Genomic DNA, 17,597 nt, shown 5'->3' with positions numbered 1-17,597 from the left:
AAACATCTCGCCACAGCAAGATGACCAGTGACAATAACGGGAGGATGGAGTAAAGGGGAAGTCTCCATCATAGCGATGGATGACAGAATACGTGCCATGATGTCGAACTATCAGGAATTGCAAAGGAGGCTGTTCCTCCAGACAACAAGACAACAACTGCAAGTTGTGAAGATATGGCCAATAGGCCTGAAAGTAATGGTAATAGCTAATTTACATCATAAGCTGTAGACCAGCTTGTTAGTTGTACCAGTGGTTAGGCCTAGGTTCTGAAAGTCAATTCTATTTTGGATACTGTTCCTGATTGGCAAAACGCCCAGAGACAAATTAAATTGACTCTCTTGAGACGGTCCGTTCAAGACAGACCACTCAAACACCACTCTCCACCCACCAGTAGACTGTTTGTATCTGTACTTCAAAAAGAGCAATAGAGTGGTTTTTCCCCTCTGGTAAAACAATCTAGCTGTTCATGGCATGTCAATTTCAGTAATCAGAAGCTGAACAAAAGGAAGCAGGGAATAAAAAGTCTTCACAACAACACCACACTTCAACATTACCACACTTGCTTGTTTGTTTTTCAGACAGTTTGTTGTGTACAAGCGGGTTAAACTGGACTATTGGAGTCATGAGACTTGCAGGTTGCAGCACAATGCTCACTTGGTGTCTCTCTACATTAGTTTAAATTGCACAATAACAGTGTTGTGTGTTCTGATTGCATTTGATCAGGATTCATGTGGCTGGATTTTGCAAATAGAGTTGTTTATTTCTATTGAGACAAGAAGAGCTTTGCAGTTGGAGTCTGAAGATTGCTTGTGTCCTGTAAGACACTTTTGTTAAAGTTTGCTGATGGTGCCTCCTTTGTTTTTTCAGTCTCCATAGCTGTGGAGTTCACATTGCACTTCCCAAAATCACCTGTCAATCAACAAATGGAACGGTGACGTCTTCTTTGCATTTTCTGTTGTGCAGTTTGCGTTTCTGAAGGTGGGACTACATGCTGAAAACAGTCTTGTGCAGCAGCAAGGAAGTACTGGACTGTGAACAAATGGACCTGCTTTCATGAACTGGATATGGATCACTGCTGTGTTAATGCAGCCACAGACAGAGGACAGCATAACATATGGGTTTAGATGGAAATGTCACAGGTTTTTACTGCAGTACTGTAAACACAATCTGTTGAGTCACTGGCCCTAATGTGTAGCTGTAAAGAGTGGAGAAAAAGAAATAAGACTTGAGTACATCCTCACAGAGCAGCTAGCATAGATGTTTACTCTTAGGACATTCTTGGCCTAATGATGGCACTAGAGGAAAGGTCAGTGGATCATCAAAACCACAGGATTCATCCTCTGGAGACCAAGAATACTGGGAAGAAATCATGTCAATAAGTTTTAATAATAATTTTAATAATAATAATAATAATAGTTTTGGGATACTTTTCTTTGGACACAAGTATTGAATGGATGAAAAGACCAGGTCGTTTTCACTCCAAACTCAATACCAGTGTCCCTTTGGTTCTAAGTATGATGCTATAGGTACCCTACTACGCACTTATGTAATACATGTATTTCAACTTGAAACAAGGCATCGTCTTTCTTCATGCAGGGTACAGTGGTCATATGCCCCAAGCTCCTATCAGCTGTCAGCCCACTGACTGAATCATTTCTAAGCCCATTCTTAAAACAAAACAATCTGATCTTTGCACCACTACCTGCACTACAGCAATGCTGCCACACTCACACTGCTGTTGCTGGCAAAGTTTTGTATCCTTCATCTCAAACTTTGTAGTTCAGAGTTACAACTGGGTTGAATCTTGAGTCTTCCAGGTCATGGAATCTGTGAAGGATTATCATAGGAAACTGAACCTAAACAAGTTCAGTTGCCTATGATAACCCTTCACAAGTTAAATTATATTCTTTCCTTGCTTTGGCCCACTCTGGTATACCAATGGGGTTTTGCATTGACCTCCCTGTTTTGGCTTAGCATGCAGCTTTGCTAGCCCAGTGTGCTTCTTAAGAACTGAGCCATCAGTTCCAAGCATAACTACATTCCCATTTGTTGCAACAATTGATTAATCTATGATGAAAATGTTCATGACTGAACCATGACTGAGCCATTTTCCTAAACCTTCCAAGTGGTTTTTGTGCCTTTACTTTTAGATCTACCCAGACATTGCATATTTACTGCTAACTTGTAGGGCTATACCAAATGCTTTGAGTCTTTGTTTGTGGCCGTGGTATTCGAATGACGAACCACAATAAACAGTGTTGTGCTGTCTGTGCTGCAGGTGTTTTGTCAGTCTTCAAGCTCACGCTGAAGTTGTTGCTACTGCTTCTTCCAGCAGGTCCCTGTGCTGTGCACCTGCCAGACACAGCAGTCAGACACGAGCAGGACACACTGCACCAGCCTCAGATTCTGCATTGTGTGAGAAATGCCTCTCTGACACACAGAAAGAGAGCAGCTTCAGCACGAGCTGGATGCAGATCGACAAAACACCTGCAGCATGAGCGACATAGAGGTGGCACATGCACTGAGATTCATTCGTCCCCCATTGCCTCCGTCATCTATCAAAGCTTTGAAAAAAATAGTTACTAATTATTACAGAAGCACTGAATCCCCAAAACAGAATGGATGCTAAGGGGGTACATACCCTAGTTTGAAGTGTAGAGCCACTTATCAGGGTCTCATATTTGACAAGTTGTTAGTGAATCTATGTTAAAAGCACAAACAATCATCCAACACTGCAATCTTCTCACTTGACAGCTGATTGTTGGCATGCAATTATGAATGATAATCTCAAAAAACTAAAATAACTATTTCTTTTTATAATATCCCAGTGAATCCCCATACTACAGACACTGGGATTCACAAACCCTGCCAGTGTTAGTGCCTTGCAGTATACAGTCCCACTCCTTGATCTCCTCATCCCTCCTCCTCTCCCGCCCAGTATTCCTATATCCATGCTGACCTTTCAGCTCCAGCTGTGTGTGCTGTCTGTAAAGATGTTAGCCCACCTCGTGCTGTGGGATTATGGAGGGATAGAGGAAGCCCTGGTGAGACTCACAGATGGATAAATAAATAAATACAGTACACCTGAGTCGTATGTGTTGATGAAATGTTATCTGTGTGCACATGCAGCGGGAAGCTCGTGCACCTATCTATAAGAATAGCCACAAGTAACAGTAGTAATTGTAGTTTTTGTGGAGAGCAGCTGTACACACCAGGCCACCCAGCTGCTGTTTAGATCCACTTCATTGATCTCTCTGCTGTGTCGTCTCAAATGTGCCTCTCTGTTTTGCTAAGTGGGTCTGAAATGCTAAAAAGGTTTTGGACGATCTGAGGGATAAACCCAGAGGACGTCTGGACAAATTGGATAATCAAGGGTCAATCTTCATGCATGTTAGCGGTTATTGATCGTGGACTCTGGAGAATAGATTGGTTAACAACAAAGGCCCTCAGCAGAGTCGGCAGAACAGATGGAAAACAAATCAGCTGTCTGATCTGTTTAAGATGATTCAGAGGCCACAACAGTCAAACAGAAAAGGTCTCTGACAAACGTCTGCTGACCTTTTATATGCAACAGATTATTGGGAAATAAAAAGTTTTTAAACAACAGTTTGAGAGGATATATCTGAAAAAAATATGACTACTGCTTTGTTGGTACTGACCACAATGCTTCTTTATCAGTGTTCGTCTGTCAGGCACTGACAGCTTTGACGATTTCTGATTTATAGCATCATTTTGCCAATTTTAGGCCATTTTATTCTGGCAAAGTTCTTGTTCAGCTGCTTGAGTTTAGACAAGATTTACAAGTTGAGAACTTTGGCTCAATGTTGTACTAAAAATTCGGATTTTCATTATTTCAGACTCATTCTTTCCACAATAGACATTTATCGTATTTACATTGTGCAAATATCTCTTTATAGAAGAGTTGCAACAATTAATTGAATGGGTTTGAGTATTTTTAGGGAAAAAAGGCAAAATTCTCTGATTCCAGGTTCTTAAATGTGAATTTTTCTTTGCACCTTTATGACAGTAAACTGAACATCTTTGGGTCGTAAATAAAAACAAGACATTTGAGGATGTCATCTTGGGCTTTGGGAAATGCATGTCGACATTTTTCATCATTTTATGTAATTTTATAGACCAAACAGCTAATGAATTTATCAAGAAAAAAATTGGCAGGTTCATAAACAATGAAAATAATTGTTAGTTGCAGCCCTTTATGATTTTCTTAATGTGCACAAGAGATTCATAGGAAACAATGCATGCATAGTAAGATGTTACTCTACTGTAATCTACAAGATTGTACCTTTAGAGAAAAAAAAGTGTTCTGATAGAAACCTTTGCATTTCTCAAAGTAAGGTATACAAAAAAAGACATAAAGTCATATCGGTACTAGTGGCAAACATTTTCAAAAACAATACCCTGACATACTTGTGTTGTACTTTTCTTTACAATAATGTAACCAATGCATGACTTCTAAATGAATCAACTTCAACCTGGCATTCATAGAACCAAAATGGATCCTTTCCATCCCCTCCCTCCACACTTCATCTGTCACCATCAGTAACACAAATTTTGAAACAAGATGTTTAGCTGTTTCAGTAAAACATTACAGGAGTGGTCCTTTGTTGAGTTTTCACATTTTTAAAAATTATTTTGGACAAAATGTCTGAATAATGGAAAAAAAGGGACTTCAGGAAGAGAGAAGTTTCTTTCAGCTCCATATGAGAGCCAAAGTGTTTATTTATGTGCATGTCTGAGATTGTTGTCAGACTTTTCTCCTTCCAGAAAGTAAGGAAAAAACTTATTGCCATGAGAATTGAAGGAAGCCAGGTCATACTTTCAAAATGTTTCCGCCTACCGTCTATTTGTCATCATGACTCACTCATATAATCCTTTAAAAGTTTTTCTTTTTCCCCTCTTTAATTTACATTTAAATACATGATGCATATCCCTTGTGATTTGAATGTTAGAACTACTTAGGGGATTACTTCAACCAGCAGTGAAGATTTTCAGTGAGAAGAGGCAGATTAATCCTGTAGCTGTTGATCAATAATTAACACAGAAAAGGCCGAGCTGCCATCACTTCCCTGCTGCTTTCAGAATGGAAATCTTTAAAAACATCGGTAGCTTTTCCTGGGATCTTTCTCTGTCCAAATTAGGGCTACCAGATGTAAAACTTCACCTAAAAGACACTTTACTGAATGCACTGAAACCTTTAACTGATGCCTCGCTGATGGACTCGCCTCAAAATTCTCCAAAACCTGTTTGCCTCCCGTCACTTTCGCTGTGAAAACTAACGTGTTGTGCAGCTAAAATTGTTTTCTTGTTGCTCAGGGCCATCTGGTCTTATGAGAATAAATTCAATTTGGAAACCTAACTTGGATTTAGATGAAAACATATTACAGTGATATGAATTATTTACTGATTTAATTAAAGGATCAAAGTTGCATTATGTATAAAGATCTAATGAACCACCAAAACCCAACACCCTGTTTTATCATCAGCAGTGAATTTTAGATAATGAGGAATAGAGGGTGAAAGGATTATTACAGACTGATGTTTCTGTCTTTCTTGCTCTTGTATTGAATATCCAAAATTAAAAAAACATTAAAACAAGAAAAAAAGAGGCCATTCTGAAAACACTGTTTTTAAGGTGAGACTTAAAAGAACAGTGTTAGGTGACCTGATGCTAAGTGGAAGGCTATTCCAGACCTGATAGGCCAGTACATCAAAAGCTTGATCACCCCTCGCTGCGAGGCTCTATGGATGGCTATGTTGATTGTCCACCTCTTTGGTCCTGCTTGAAATATCACCCCATTCTCACTCTCTCAACAGCAGCTCAGTCAGCGCCCCTGTGCTTCTAACTATGACACTGTAGGTTTTGTAGTTACACCTCTAGTGTCATTTCACAGAAAAAGTGTTTTGTTTTTCCGTGCAAGTCAGGTGACGTAGTATAAAGAGTGAGAAAGTCTGTGTTTGGAGGACGTGATGTGAACAGATAGGTCAAACAAACACAAGATGTTTATCCAGGATTTGTGTCCTGGGCGAAACCAATAGTCAAGGTTGACTTTTTTTAAACTTACGTACATAAGTTCTGTAACTTATGTTACATGTGTTAACAGGTCACTTAATTCAACATTATCTCAACAAGCATTATCTCTTCCTAAACACCAGTAGCTTCATTGTCTAAACCTAACCAAGTAGTTTTTGTGCCTTTATTTTGAAACTCTACCTGGACGTTGCATATTTTACGTTACTTAGCTGTGTTAACCTAGACCCTGGAAGAGTTAAAAGACCCAAACTGGTGACTTAACAAAGGACTAGAAGTTCCACATATACTCCAGTGCCTGATATAAGGCCCTGTATTAGATAAAAAAATGTTTTTTTTTGCAAGCTGTACTAAAATTAAACAAGAAAATTAATTGAGAAAAGAGCTTGGCAGCCATTGCAGTGAAGCCAAGATGTGGGTGATGTGTGAAAAACGCTTTGTTCTGGTCAGTGTTATTACTCATGATGAGTAAACTGACCTTCATTTGTAAAATTCTTGGAGTGCCCCTTTAAGATAAGTAAACACGGCACTACAGTAAATCAAGGTGCAGAGATATGAAAGCGTGCACAGCTCTCTCCATGTTACTGAATAATAGAATTTCTGAAATTCAGGAGATTTAATGGAGTTGCTAAAAACATGACGGTACTAATTTCTTTATATTGCACCAGACTCAAGCCTCAGTCTGGTACAACACCCAGAATTTTAGTGGCTGACGTTATGTTAGGAGTTGCCAAGGAGTGGCTGTATTTATTTTGAAAGGTGTTCAGGATTCGTCGTAAGGACTTCTGCCTTGTCAAAATAAAATTGCAGAAGTTTGAGTACATCTATTCTTTTACATCGTCTGAGCAGCTATGCAGTGAAGCCAGCTTGCAAAGGTTTGAATTCTCACCTCATAATGGAGTCGAATTTGTACATCATTGCTGCAAACATGGTGTAGGACCGCACTTCTTCTTGATTCGTTCACACCATAATAAATCTGTGTTAAGAGCCACACAGCACTGAACGGTGGAAATTACACTCAGGCTCTGTCAGGTGGATTTATGCCTCTCTAGGGGGCTGTAGATTCCTCTGGTGTTGAAACTGATTTATACAGTCGTTGAGGGTGGGATTTAACCTGTTGATTGTAAAAGCGCAATAGAAAGAACATAATATGGATGGTGTTCTGCATTATGGGGCAATGTTGTGCATCCATTATGTTGTTTGAAGCACTGTGATGGAGAGCAACAAAATGGTTTTACAAGATCAGAGAAGATTACTGAGCCTTTCTGAAACAGCTCTATGTTGCCTTCACTCAAGAAGAAGAATGTTTTGTTGTAGTGCCTTTCAAAGCAACCCATCACTGTTAAAAAATTATCCATATGACATTTGACTGATCTGTCACATCTTGACACTTTTTTAATGGCAATCTTCTATTCAGTATCCATTTGACATAAAAAGGAAAGACAGGTTGCCGAAAACTATTTGGTTAAGGTTAGAGAAATATGTCCAAAGAAATCAATGTTTGTTATTGGTAGATGAGGACAGCAGCCCCAGTTGGATGTCTAATGACTAATATTACCGTTTACCTCAAGGACAGCCTCAAGTTGACCCATCGCTATTCCTACAGTCTCCATTTTCCATTACTGTAGCTTTTTTGTGAAATTAATTTTTCACTAGCGTCTGTAGGGGAGGCAGTGTTACTACATCGGTCTGTTTGTTGCTTGGTCAGTCAGTGTGCCACTTGGGTCTCAGACTGAAATATCTCAACAACCTGCAAAGCTAATGACATGCCATTAGCCGCAGCTGTACATTGTGTTTAGTGCTAATTAGCAGTGGTTAGCATGCTAACGCAGTAGACCAAGATGTCTTCACTGGTGCAAAACTGTGTATCCAAACCCACATAGAATCAGAAATCTACTATCTGGAACTGAACTGGACCCATTAAAAGACCCATGCAGAGCCATGAAATGTCAGACCTGAACCTGGGCAGGAGACACAGACCCAATCATCACAGATGAGTGCTATTAACAAGTTAAAGTTTGTTTCTATGTTTGTGTTGTTAATTTGCTTTCAACTGACATGATGAGTGCTGTCTGATCACAGCTGGGTCTTCTCAGATCCACTCGGGTGTCATGCATAATGTTAAACAGACCCGCAGTAATAGAATGCGACCAAACCAGTCCACATAAAACATGAATCCGAACCCATTCTGAAAGTAAGGTACAGGTCTTGCATCCTAGGGTTGGGTGGACCCATGAAGACCTCTAGTGAACAGCCCTTTCTGGCTTTCAGCTGCTCCTGCTAGGGATCACCACAGCAGGTCATCTGCTTGCCGGGAGACCAGGTTCCATATCTGGACGTGAATATTTTACTTGGCATAGGTTTTTTTATGCAAGATGCCCTTCTTGATGCAATTTGTCTGGGGTTGGGACTGGCAATTTAGGAATGCACTGGTTTGTGCAACACTAGTGGGGTGCAATGTCTTGCCTAAGGACAGTTTGACATGTGGCCAGGGGAAGGTGGGGATTGAACTGCCAACTCTGTGATCTGTAGACAACCTGCTCTACTACCTGAGCCACAGCCAACCCAAATCATGACAGCCTGTCATGGTTAGCACTGTTACTTGTATGATGTTAAACAGACCTGGGACCCACAGCAATAGAATATTAACTGACCTGGACCTAACTGACCGTATAAAATGTGGCTCCAAAACTGTCAGGTCAGGTCTCACCTTAGAGCGGACCCATGGAGACCTCTAATTAACAGTATCCCTGTCAGACATCAGCATGTTAGCATTTAGCTAGAGTGCAACTGTGCCTAAGTACACAGAACTGCTATCAGCTATCAGACATACGTGTGGGAACAGGAACAGGAAGTCAGTATTTTGACGTGTTCTTAGTAAGTGTTCTGAAAGTCAGTCAGTGACATAATAAAGATGGCAGATATAGAGGAGCATGCTGTTTCACATACTTAAGATGTGATAAGAGAGTTCAGTTTCCTTGTGAAAGAAGAAATGTGCTGATCTGTCACTTAAAAGTTACAATACCACTACTGCAAATACTAAATTACAACTGATACCTTTAAGATTTAACTCAAGTGATTGTGTGTAAGTACACAGTAGTGATGTGTCATGTTTTCTGAAGATAAAATTGCAGATAGTCAATGAAAACGAGCAATGAACATCAAAGGTCTGTCTGCACAGTGAATTAACAGGAGTAAGTCTGTGTGGGTATTTAACTGTAGACATACTGACACATTTTACAACACAGGCATTGATTGATAGCCCAAAACTATACAGCCCTTATTCTCAGGTTATGAAACTGCAGACTAGTTGTGTATCGGCGTCTGACTGAAAGCAGTGACATCTGTATTTTTATCTTGCAGATGTGGAGGATAACAAAGAGGAAGAGCAAACACACAACTTCCTGATAGATGTGATAGTTGCACTGATGATGCAGCAGACTGGACTGCTGTAGACTCCGTCCCCTCCTTTCTCCTCTATAACTATTTGTTTGCCCTCTCTTCTATTATGGGCGATGGCTCATACATTTTTAATGTCTCTGTGTGTTTTATGGTTTTGTTCTTGCTTGTTATTGAGGCAGAATGTTTAGCAGACACCAGGGAGAAACCTTTCCTCCACAACCTGAGTGTGGCAAAGCTGTGGACCAATTTTTCTGTTAGTTGTTATATATTTCTGTTATTAGGTATGCGCTCAGTTGCCACTTTATTGGGTCCACCTAGCCAGAAATAATAGCGTAATTGAACAGCCTTGCAATAAATCCTATGCATTTGTAGCAATGAGGCAGCTATATTAGAACCACTTCTCAGTCTAAGGCAATACAGTATTACAAACTACAGCCTCCAAAATGATCATAAAGTTGACTCCACAACTTTAAAACAGTTATAACAAAAACTGAACGTTATTAGACTGCATTCGTTTTAGCTAAGTGGGTGTATATAAAATCAGTGCATATTTTTGTTGGTACAATTATGCCTTTTAGGGGTCTAACAGAATACTCACTAGTATATGTGCATGTAGTAAAGTTAATTTAAATGTCGCAAGTGAATGCAAATTTGCCTAGAGTGGTGCAAATTAGTAAAAACGTGTCTATGTTGATGCGTATGCTGCTAGCTGGGGTTAGCTAGCTAACCAGCAGAGGTGGGACCAGTTGATTTGCAAGTCTCATATAAGCATTGACTCTTTGCATTCAAGACCCAAGACCACAGTCTTAAACTTTCTGTTTTGTGTCCTAAACAAGTCATAATGTAACACTGCGTTTCCAGCCTCAGTGATTTACAGTTATTTAGCTTTTAAGGTCTGTGTAAAGCATGAATAAATGTTCTGAGTTTGTCACGTCACAGAAATATGTTGTTGGCCACCCAGCCAAATTTGAATGATTAAAAAAAAACAAGCATATAAAACTAAATTCTGTTAGGTAAACTTTAGCTTGCTAACTATGTTAATATTAGCCTCAGCTTCTCTTGCTTTTGAAGTTAAAATGCAGAACAAAGCTGGAAGTTGTTGTGTGTCTGTTTGTAACTTTCAACCTGCATGTTTTGCATACTGAAATTTATTTTTTGTTGACCACCACAGTTTTTGTATGCAAATTAAATAATCTTTGTGATTATTTTTTCAACTACGGCTCAGTAAAATAACGTTTTGTAAGTTTGTTCCTGGAACTTGATTGGATGCCGTCAGATTGGTTTAAACAAAGGATCTGGGGAATTGAATCTGGAGAATGATTAGCATTAATATTAATGAAATGATTCATGCATTCACACTTTTTAAATATAGCCAGAGCACGGTCGATTCTAGATATTTCACTGATTTTAGTGAACTGATCACTCTGATGCTGTGGTGAATGCAGTGTGGTACATCTACACTAATTGCTGGGTGATCCAAGGAGAACAAATACATAAAGAAGATGAGTATAATAATTCAGAAAACTCTCTGAGTAAATTCAAACACGCCAAAAATGTTTAAATCAAACATTTTAAAATCCTTTTCTGACTCACTACTAAGAAAATGAACACATATTTTGAAATAAATCTCTGCATTATTCTATTTGGTTATGTACTGCTGGTGGTTGTCGTGGCGACTGTGCGTTGTGCTGTTCTCTGCCGTCAGCTGACCGAGCTGCTGTTAACTGTTTCAGCCTCAGGGAGTCGTGACTGACTGACTGAACGATCACACTACAAAACATTCCTGGTTTTCCACCAATGGCGACAGATCAATGAGCTCCTTCCCCCTTGTCTCACCCTCATCCTCGCAACCCCCAGAGGGCTTCATCAATGCCCCGACTGATGGATGCTAAATGTGTGAGAGCAAGAGGAGTGAGAAAAACATCTATCACTTTATTGTCATGTGGTACCAATATGCCCCCATAAATAAAGGAAACCTGACTGAGCTTTAAGGATTGTTTTTTAGACATTATTAAAAGACCATTGTGTTGAAGCAATGAAGACATGAACATGAGGACAAATGTTGTTCACTGGCATGTGTTCCTATGTTTTTAATGTCTAGATTGATTTAAACTTACTTCAGCTTGCTTGGTGTGTTCCCACACACCAATACGATGTAGTAATGCTAGCCCTGATACCATTTTTTCTGCAAGTGTTTCCACTAATTGACAAAAGTCTGGAGAACCTGCCAAAGAGCCGCTGATTAAAAGACCAAGTAGCACTGCTCATTACACACCCGACACAAGTGTAGCATTTATGAAAAATGAAGTGACAACTTTGCTGTTTGGAGATCTTCACCACTGGTGGAGGAAAAGACCTCTGACAGTGATGCCAGAATAAAGGCCGTGTTGTCTCAAATTTAGGACCTTGTATATTCTGCTTGTCAGGCTCAACCAGTAAAAGTCAGCCGGTAAAAGTTGAAGATTGATTGATGGGTGGGAACCATTACCAGTTGGAGTTGGTTGGTTCAAGCTTATTCAAAGCCAATACAAAGATATTTTTTTTGGTTGCATATGTTGTTAAACAGGCACACAATATGACCTAACAGGGTTAAAAAGTCATTTTTCATTTCATCTCGTCTTTGGTAACATCTATGCCTATTCAGTATGAGGGTAAACTACTACTTAATTTGCATTAATTTACATGTGCAACTTTTAGCATTTCCATGTTATCATGCTAACAATAGACTTTTTGCATGTGTACAGAGGAAATTCAAACATTTGTATTGACATGGAAACACACTAAAGTTTAGTGTGTTTGTGTAACATGCTAATAATTAGGATAAGAGCTCATTAGCTGTTTAGCATGAGATATTAGCATTAATCCGAAGAATGAATGCTGAAGGACTGATGTCCTGATTTTTAACAAATCTAAACAACAATTAGTGTGCAAAAAAATGACAGTGCAGTGCAGCAATGTCGCTGTGACTCGTTTTTTTCCATACTAACAATAACCACCAGTACTCTCTCTTAATAGAATATTTAGTGCTTTTTAACTTTAATATCTGCTGTTTAGAAAATGTCTATACGTACTTGCCTCTTCAGTCAACCTGGTGTGGTTTAACTTGAGATGGTAGGGCTTATGGGAAATGCTGCTATGATCCAAACGCTGGAATTCTAGTCATTTGTGTTATAACAAAAATTTTGTATGTTCTGTTTTTTCTTTAGCTCTCTAGGTCTTTGTCACCAGCATATAACCAGCCTTGTTCCAGTTTGCGCACTCAATTTTGAACCATTCAGAACATTTCCACCAACAGTAAGTTGGTTTGGAACCAGAAAAATCGGTTCCTAGCCCAAACCAAAAAGTAGCAGGTTTTCCTTGGAAACCAAAGTGGGTGTGTCATATTCTACAGGTTGTGGTGCTTTGTGCAACGCCCTCTGTTGATGATATCCATGATTGCAATGGTTCTCTGTTAAGCTGGTGGAAATAAGGGCTGGTTTGCGAGATAGCACCAGGGTTTCAAGAATCATGAATGGAACCAGTTAAAGAACCAGCGCTGAATTGGTTGAAAAAGTCCTTACTTACGTTGGCTGTACATAATTTGGTTGGCAAAGGACATTTTTGTCTCTTCCTATCCACATATTACAGTGAAATTTAGCAAAACACTGAAATGCCCACTGAAATGGAAAAAGGGAAGTCAAACATGTCAACAGTAACATCTGTAATGGAAATAGCTGCAGTTTGTATAAACCTAATTGTAATTAGGTTTGTGGTTCTGTCTTTGCTTCAACCTGGATGGTGAATAGCGTCACTCTGATTCTCACCATACTGTCTGAGGTACAAGGAGGTTATTGTGAGGAGATTAGAGCTCATAGTTAAGCACTGCGCTCACTGTAATAAAGCACACTCTTATATGTGCTTCCTCTCAGCTGAGTGAATTAAGAGTCTTATGATCCTGTCTCTAAATATACCACATTTAGCTATGAGGCAAACAGACCCCAGACTACAACTCATTAGATACTAGATTCAAGAATTTCACATGAAAGCTGCATTCCTTTCCTTTAGTTACCATCTCCACCAACTGATGCTCAGTTTACCAAAGTAAAGCTACTGATAAGATAAGCTTTCTGCCAAACCAGAGAAAGAGTATTAAGTTCCAGCTCTGCATCTTTGAATTATCAAATTGCTTTGACAGGGTCACTCTGTCTACAACCAGAGGCCAGATTTCCTTTAAGTTTACTGTGGATATTTATGATCCCCCTGCAGTGACTTTGGTGACCCCTCTGACCTTTCCTCTCACGCCATCATCAGGAACAAAAATTCACTGCAGGCAATTTGTCTTTGTCAAGTCAAGTCGTTTGTTTATTATATCTTAGGGCACTTTTTGACCTAAAAAAGCTTAGGCTGGGCAGCTGTCTGCCATGACCAGTTAGAAAACACACACAACAAAGTGGATGGAATACTGTCTGCATTGTAATTCATATCAAACCCTCTGAAAAGACATTTTTCCCTGTAAATCATCTGGAAATAGACTTTTTTTTTTCCTTGACCTGATCATGATGAAGTAAACGCTGATTGCACAGTATAATGGCTATAGAATTAAGACACCATCTGTGATAAGATTGGTTCTCTAAAAGCCTCAGTTTCAAGCAACTTTGTCCACCACAGCAATATTTCACAGGTAAATTACTTCCTCATTACAGACTACATGAAAGAACAAACTTTTTCTCCTAACACACACAGACAACAAAAGCAACAGAAGATAGGCTTGAAGAACTGTCTGTATCCACTTTAACTTGTATAAAAAATGAAGTTTTTTTTATCGTTTGCTAGCGTGCCTTTCCTCTACCTTTGCTGATACAATTTTTGGGGGGCACAATTAGGCTTACTGCCACCAACTGTCATCAGTCCAATAGTAGCAAACCACCAGCATGAAAACGTTTCCCTTTGCTCTCATTTCCAGTGTTGTGAATGAAACACCCACCCACAAAAGTACTATTAGTGGTCAGAAACTCCACAGGATGCCTTAGGGAAAACATCTGAACAGTTGATCAGTTGTTGGTGATCAGTTTTGGATGTAAAATCTTAATCTGCGAAGCAACTAATGATTACTGTAGCTGTCAGACCAAAGTAGTACATTAAGTATAATAGTATCTCAAAATTTGTACTTAAAAGTTAATTATCTTGGTTTTCTCATGATAAGAAGATACATTAACCCGTTACCATGAAAAAACAGGCTTCGTTAGCATGAGATAAACAAAATGGTTGACTTGTGATCTCAAGATAACAGCATTAAGATACAAGGTACAATATATCATGTAGGGTGTTATAAAATATACTTGCAAATGTTATGAAAATATTTCCAAGTACAGCCATTCTAGGATTTTTGTTGTGAACATTATAAATGGATAAATCTGACGTCTGAGTTTCTGTGATGTTATTCTGCTTTCTCATACTCGGACACAGAAATGCACACTGTCTTTCCCACCACCACTTAATGCTCCCCCCACACACAAAGTTACCATTTTCCCAGACAGCCGTGCCCTGGTCAGGATGACCCTCTGACCACAGTCCCATAACTCAGCAGTGGGTGGCATAACACAAACACGGACACACAACATCTCCTTTCAATCACTGAGTACATTTTCTGTTGATCTCTCAAACTCTGATGTTTGAGTTTTTATTTCGTCTTTTCTTCTGCTTTATTCACGTCACGTCTGTGGAAACTTGAGCTTCGAGTTCCTGTGTGTGTGTGTGTGTGTGTTTGTCTGTGTGTGTCTGTGTGTTAACACGCATCTCTGTCTGATTTCCACAGGTTTATTGTGGTCTTCACTATGACTGATGGGGATTATGACTACCTTATAAAGCTCCTTGCCCTGGGGGACTCCGGCGTGGGGAAGACCACCTTCCTGTACCGATACACAGACAACAAGTTCAACCCCAAGTTCATCACCACAGTCGGCATCGACTTCAGGGAAAAGAGAGTGGTGAGTTCAGATCATTTTTAGGAACAAAAGCAGGGAAATGTGTGCATGTTTCTGTCAGTCTTTCATGTCATGAATCAAAGCTAATTCATCTTGAGCTCCAGCTTGACTAGACGTCAGTTTTCTGATACACCAACTTCCACACGCTCACCCTACACGCAGGAGATGCAGGCTGGTTACCATAGTTACCGTGTCATTTGCCCAGGCATTTTCTTTGGGCTGTACTTACTAAAGAATAAACGGTGGGTCAGGTCAGGTCTGGATTTTCTGCTGCTTTTCTCCCACAGCAGCTGCTGAGCTGAGTCACAGTCATTACTTTAACTTGCACAGGGAGCTCAAGCCTGGGTCAGATCCACCAATAAACCAGGGTGTATTATCTGTCAAAAGATGGCTTTGGTTAACTAAGTAGCTAGTTTCTAATATTTTGATTGCTGTAGTTAGGGATGTTAATGATTAATTGCTGTTAATAATTTAACAAATTAAAAATGTAATAAGTGACTATGAGACTTTTGAGCAGGAGTCTTATTGTTTTATTATTATGGTCATTTCAATTAATTTATTGCTCATTTAGGGAAGAAAATTAACATTTCCCCTTTTTTAATAGTTCATGTGTCACCTTTTAAAACATTTTATAAGCAATTTGTTGACTACTTTCTTTAATGTTTTGTATACATAGTTATAAAAAAACCCTAACCCTAACCCTTCAAATATATTTACAGAGCTGGAAACACACCGTAATCTTTGGATAAACAACAAGCTATTAACATTACCAGCTATGCTAGCAAAATCCTATCCATGGAAGCTGAGCAAATAGGAAAAAAGTTGGAGCATTTTGACCAGAGACTATGCAAAAACGTGTACACTGGTGAATTAATCAGTAATACACATTTAAGAGTAAAATAATGAGTAGTCAATATTTCACACCTTTGTATTATTGATTATCTGTAGAATATAGGTCCAAAACACAAGTATATATCAGTGATTATTCTCGTTTTATACCCCTATCTGGGCAACATGTACTTCAGGATACAGACATCAATCAATGCCTGATTATCAAAGTGGTGAAAATGTAATTCCTTATTTTTTAACAAGAACATATGAAATCATCCTTATACTATTTTCTAAATCAAAATCGCTTCAACACATAATTAACATGAATAAAGAACTACACCTCGCTCATGGCCAGTGTCGTCATCCACACAAGCTGCCATCTTGGATTTTTATAGAAGTTATAAGGATACTTTTAAACCACTTGCCCAATCGATTGTTACTGTGTTCAAGTATCATGTGAAGAAAATGACCACAATTTGCAACCCTATTTTATGTACTAAACAATTAACCAATAATGAAAATAGTCACTAGTTGCAGGCCTCACTGTGGTACCAATAATAGAAAAAGAATACAAAACAAAATTATCACATATACTTTGGCCAGAGTTCTGTCTCTGCTATTCCAGCTCACTGATGTGAAAAATCTCCAGTTTTTTGCCTCCATCAGTGATGCTGTCATGGACAATCCTGGTTTTAGAGCAATATTTTCCTGGAGCACTGAGGAAGTAAACGCATTAGAAAATTAGAAAAATATATGTTATTTCATATTCCATTTATCCATCCATTCTTTATATACAACACTTATTCTGTTGAAGGGTTGAGGGGGAGCTGCAGCCAATCCCAGCAGACCTTGGGCAAGAGCCGCTGGTTTTCTTTAATATTTATTTTGTCACCCAATGATCCAGGGAATTAAAATGATAAAAATTGCTGTTTTTCCTTAAGAGCAATATGCAGTGATACTGAACTATAAACTATGGACGTGGCATATTCACAAGAGCAATTTGACCATTCAACTCCCCATTAAACCAGAAACTGTCACTGTACATCCACAATCACATTAATAAGTGAGTGCTGGATGTGCTGGTATGCAGATTTTTTACTTTTGACAGAGTCAGTTTAGCTGTTTACAACCGCCCTTCAAGTCTGTAGGGGGTTTCGTACTCTCAGGATTGATTTTGAATTAAATATCACTTTATACTTTCACTGAGCCTTGTTTAAAACATTTACTCCTCCTGCTTGAATCTCGTCAGCATGAATACATCCAGACGTCTGAATGTAAATGCAGTAAGAGGAGAGAGGCCAGTGCTTGGTTCAGTCTCTGGTTTGGTCACCTTGGTACTATTCCGCCTTCGC

At 39.1% G+C, this 17,597-nt stretch overlaps 1 protein-coding gene across 2 annotated transcripts in view; it reads left to right on the top strand.

Annotated features, from left to right (window-relative positions):
- The window catches only part of rab27b (RAB27B, member RAS oncogene family), a 78,385-nt gene that overhangs the window by 49,723 nt on the left and 11,065 nt on the right, over positions 1-17,597 (top strand). For both annotated transcript variants that reach the window (XM_084746331.1, XM_084746330.1), the window contains exon 2: positions 15,246-15,417. In XM_084746331.1, the coding sequence (XP_084602457.1) occupies positions 15,265-15,417 (153 nt within the window). In that variant the 5' untranslated portion in view covers positions 15,246-15,264. The remainder of the gene's footprint in view (positions 1-15,245; positions 15,418-17,597) is intronic.

Source organism: Lutjanus erythropterus, chromosome 20, assembly GCF_056507025.1.
Source record: "Lutjanus erythropterus isolate fLutEry1 chromosome 20, fLutEry1.hap2, whole genome shotgun sequence".
NCBI lineage: Eukaryota > Metazoa > Chordata > Actinopteri > Lutjaniformes > Lutjanidae > Lutjanus > Lutjanus erythropterus.
This window is presented reverse-complemented; position numbering and strand designations above follow the sequence as displayed.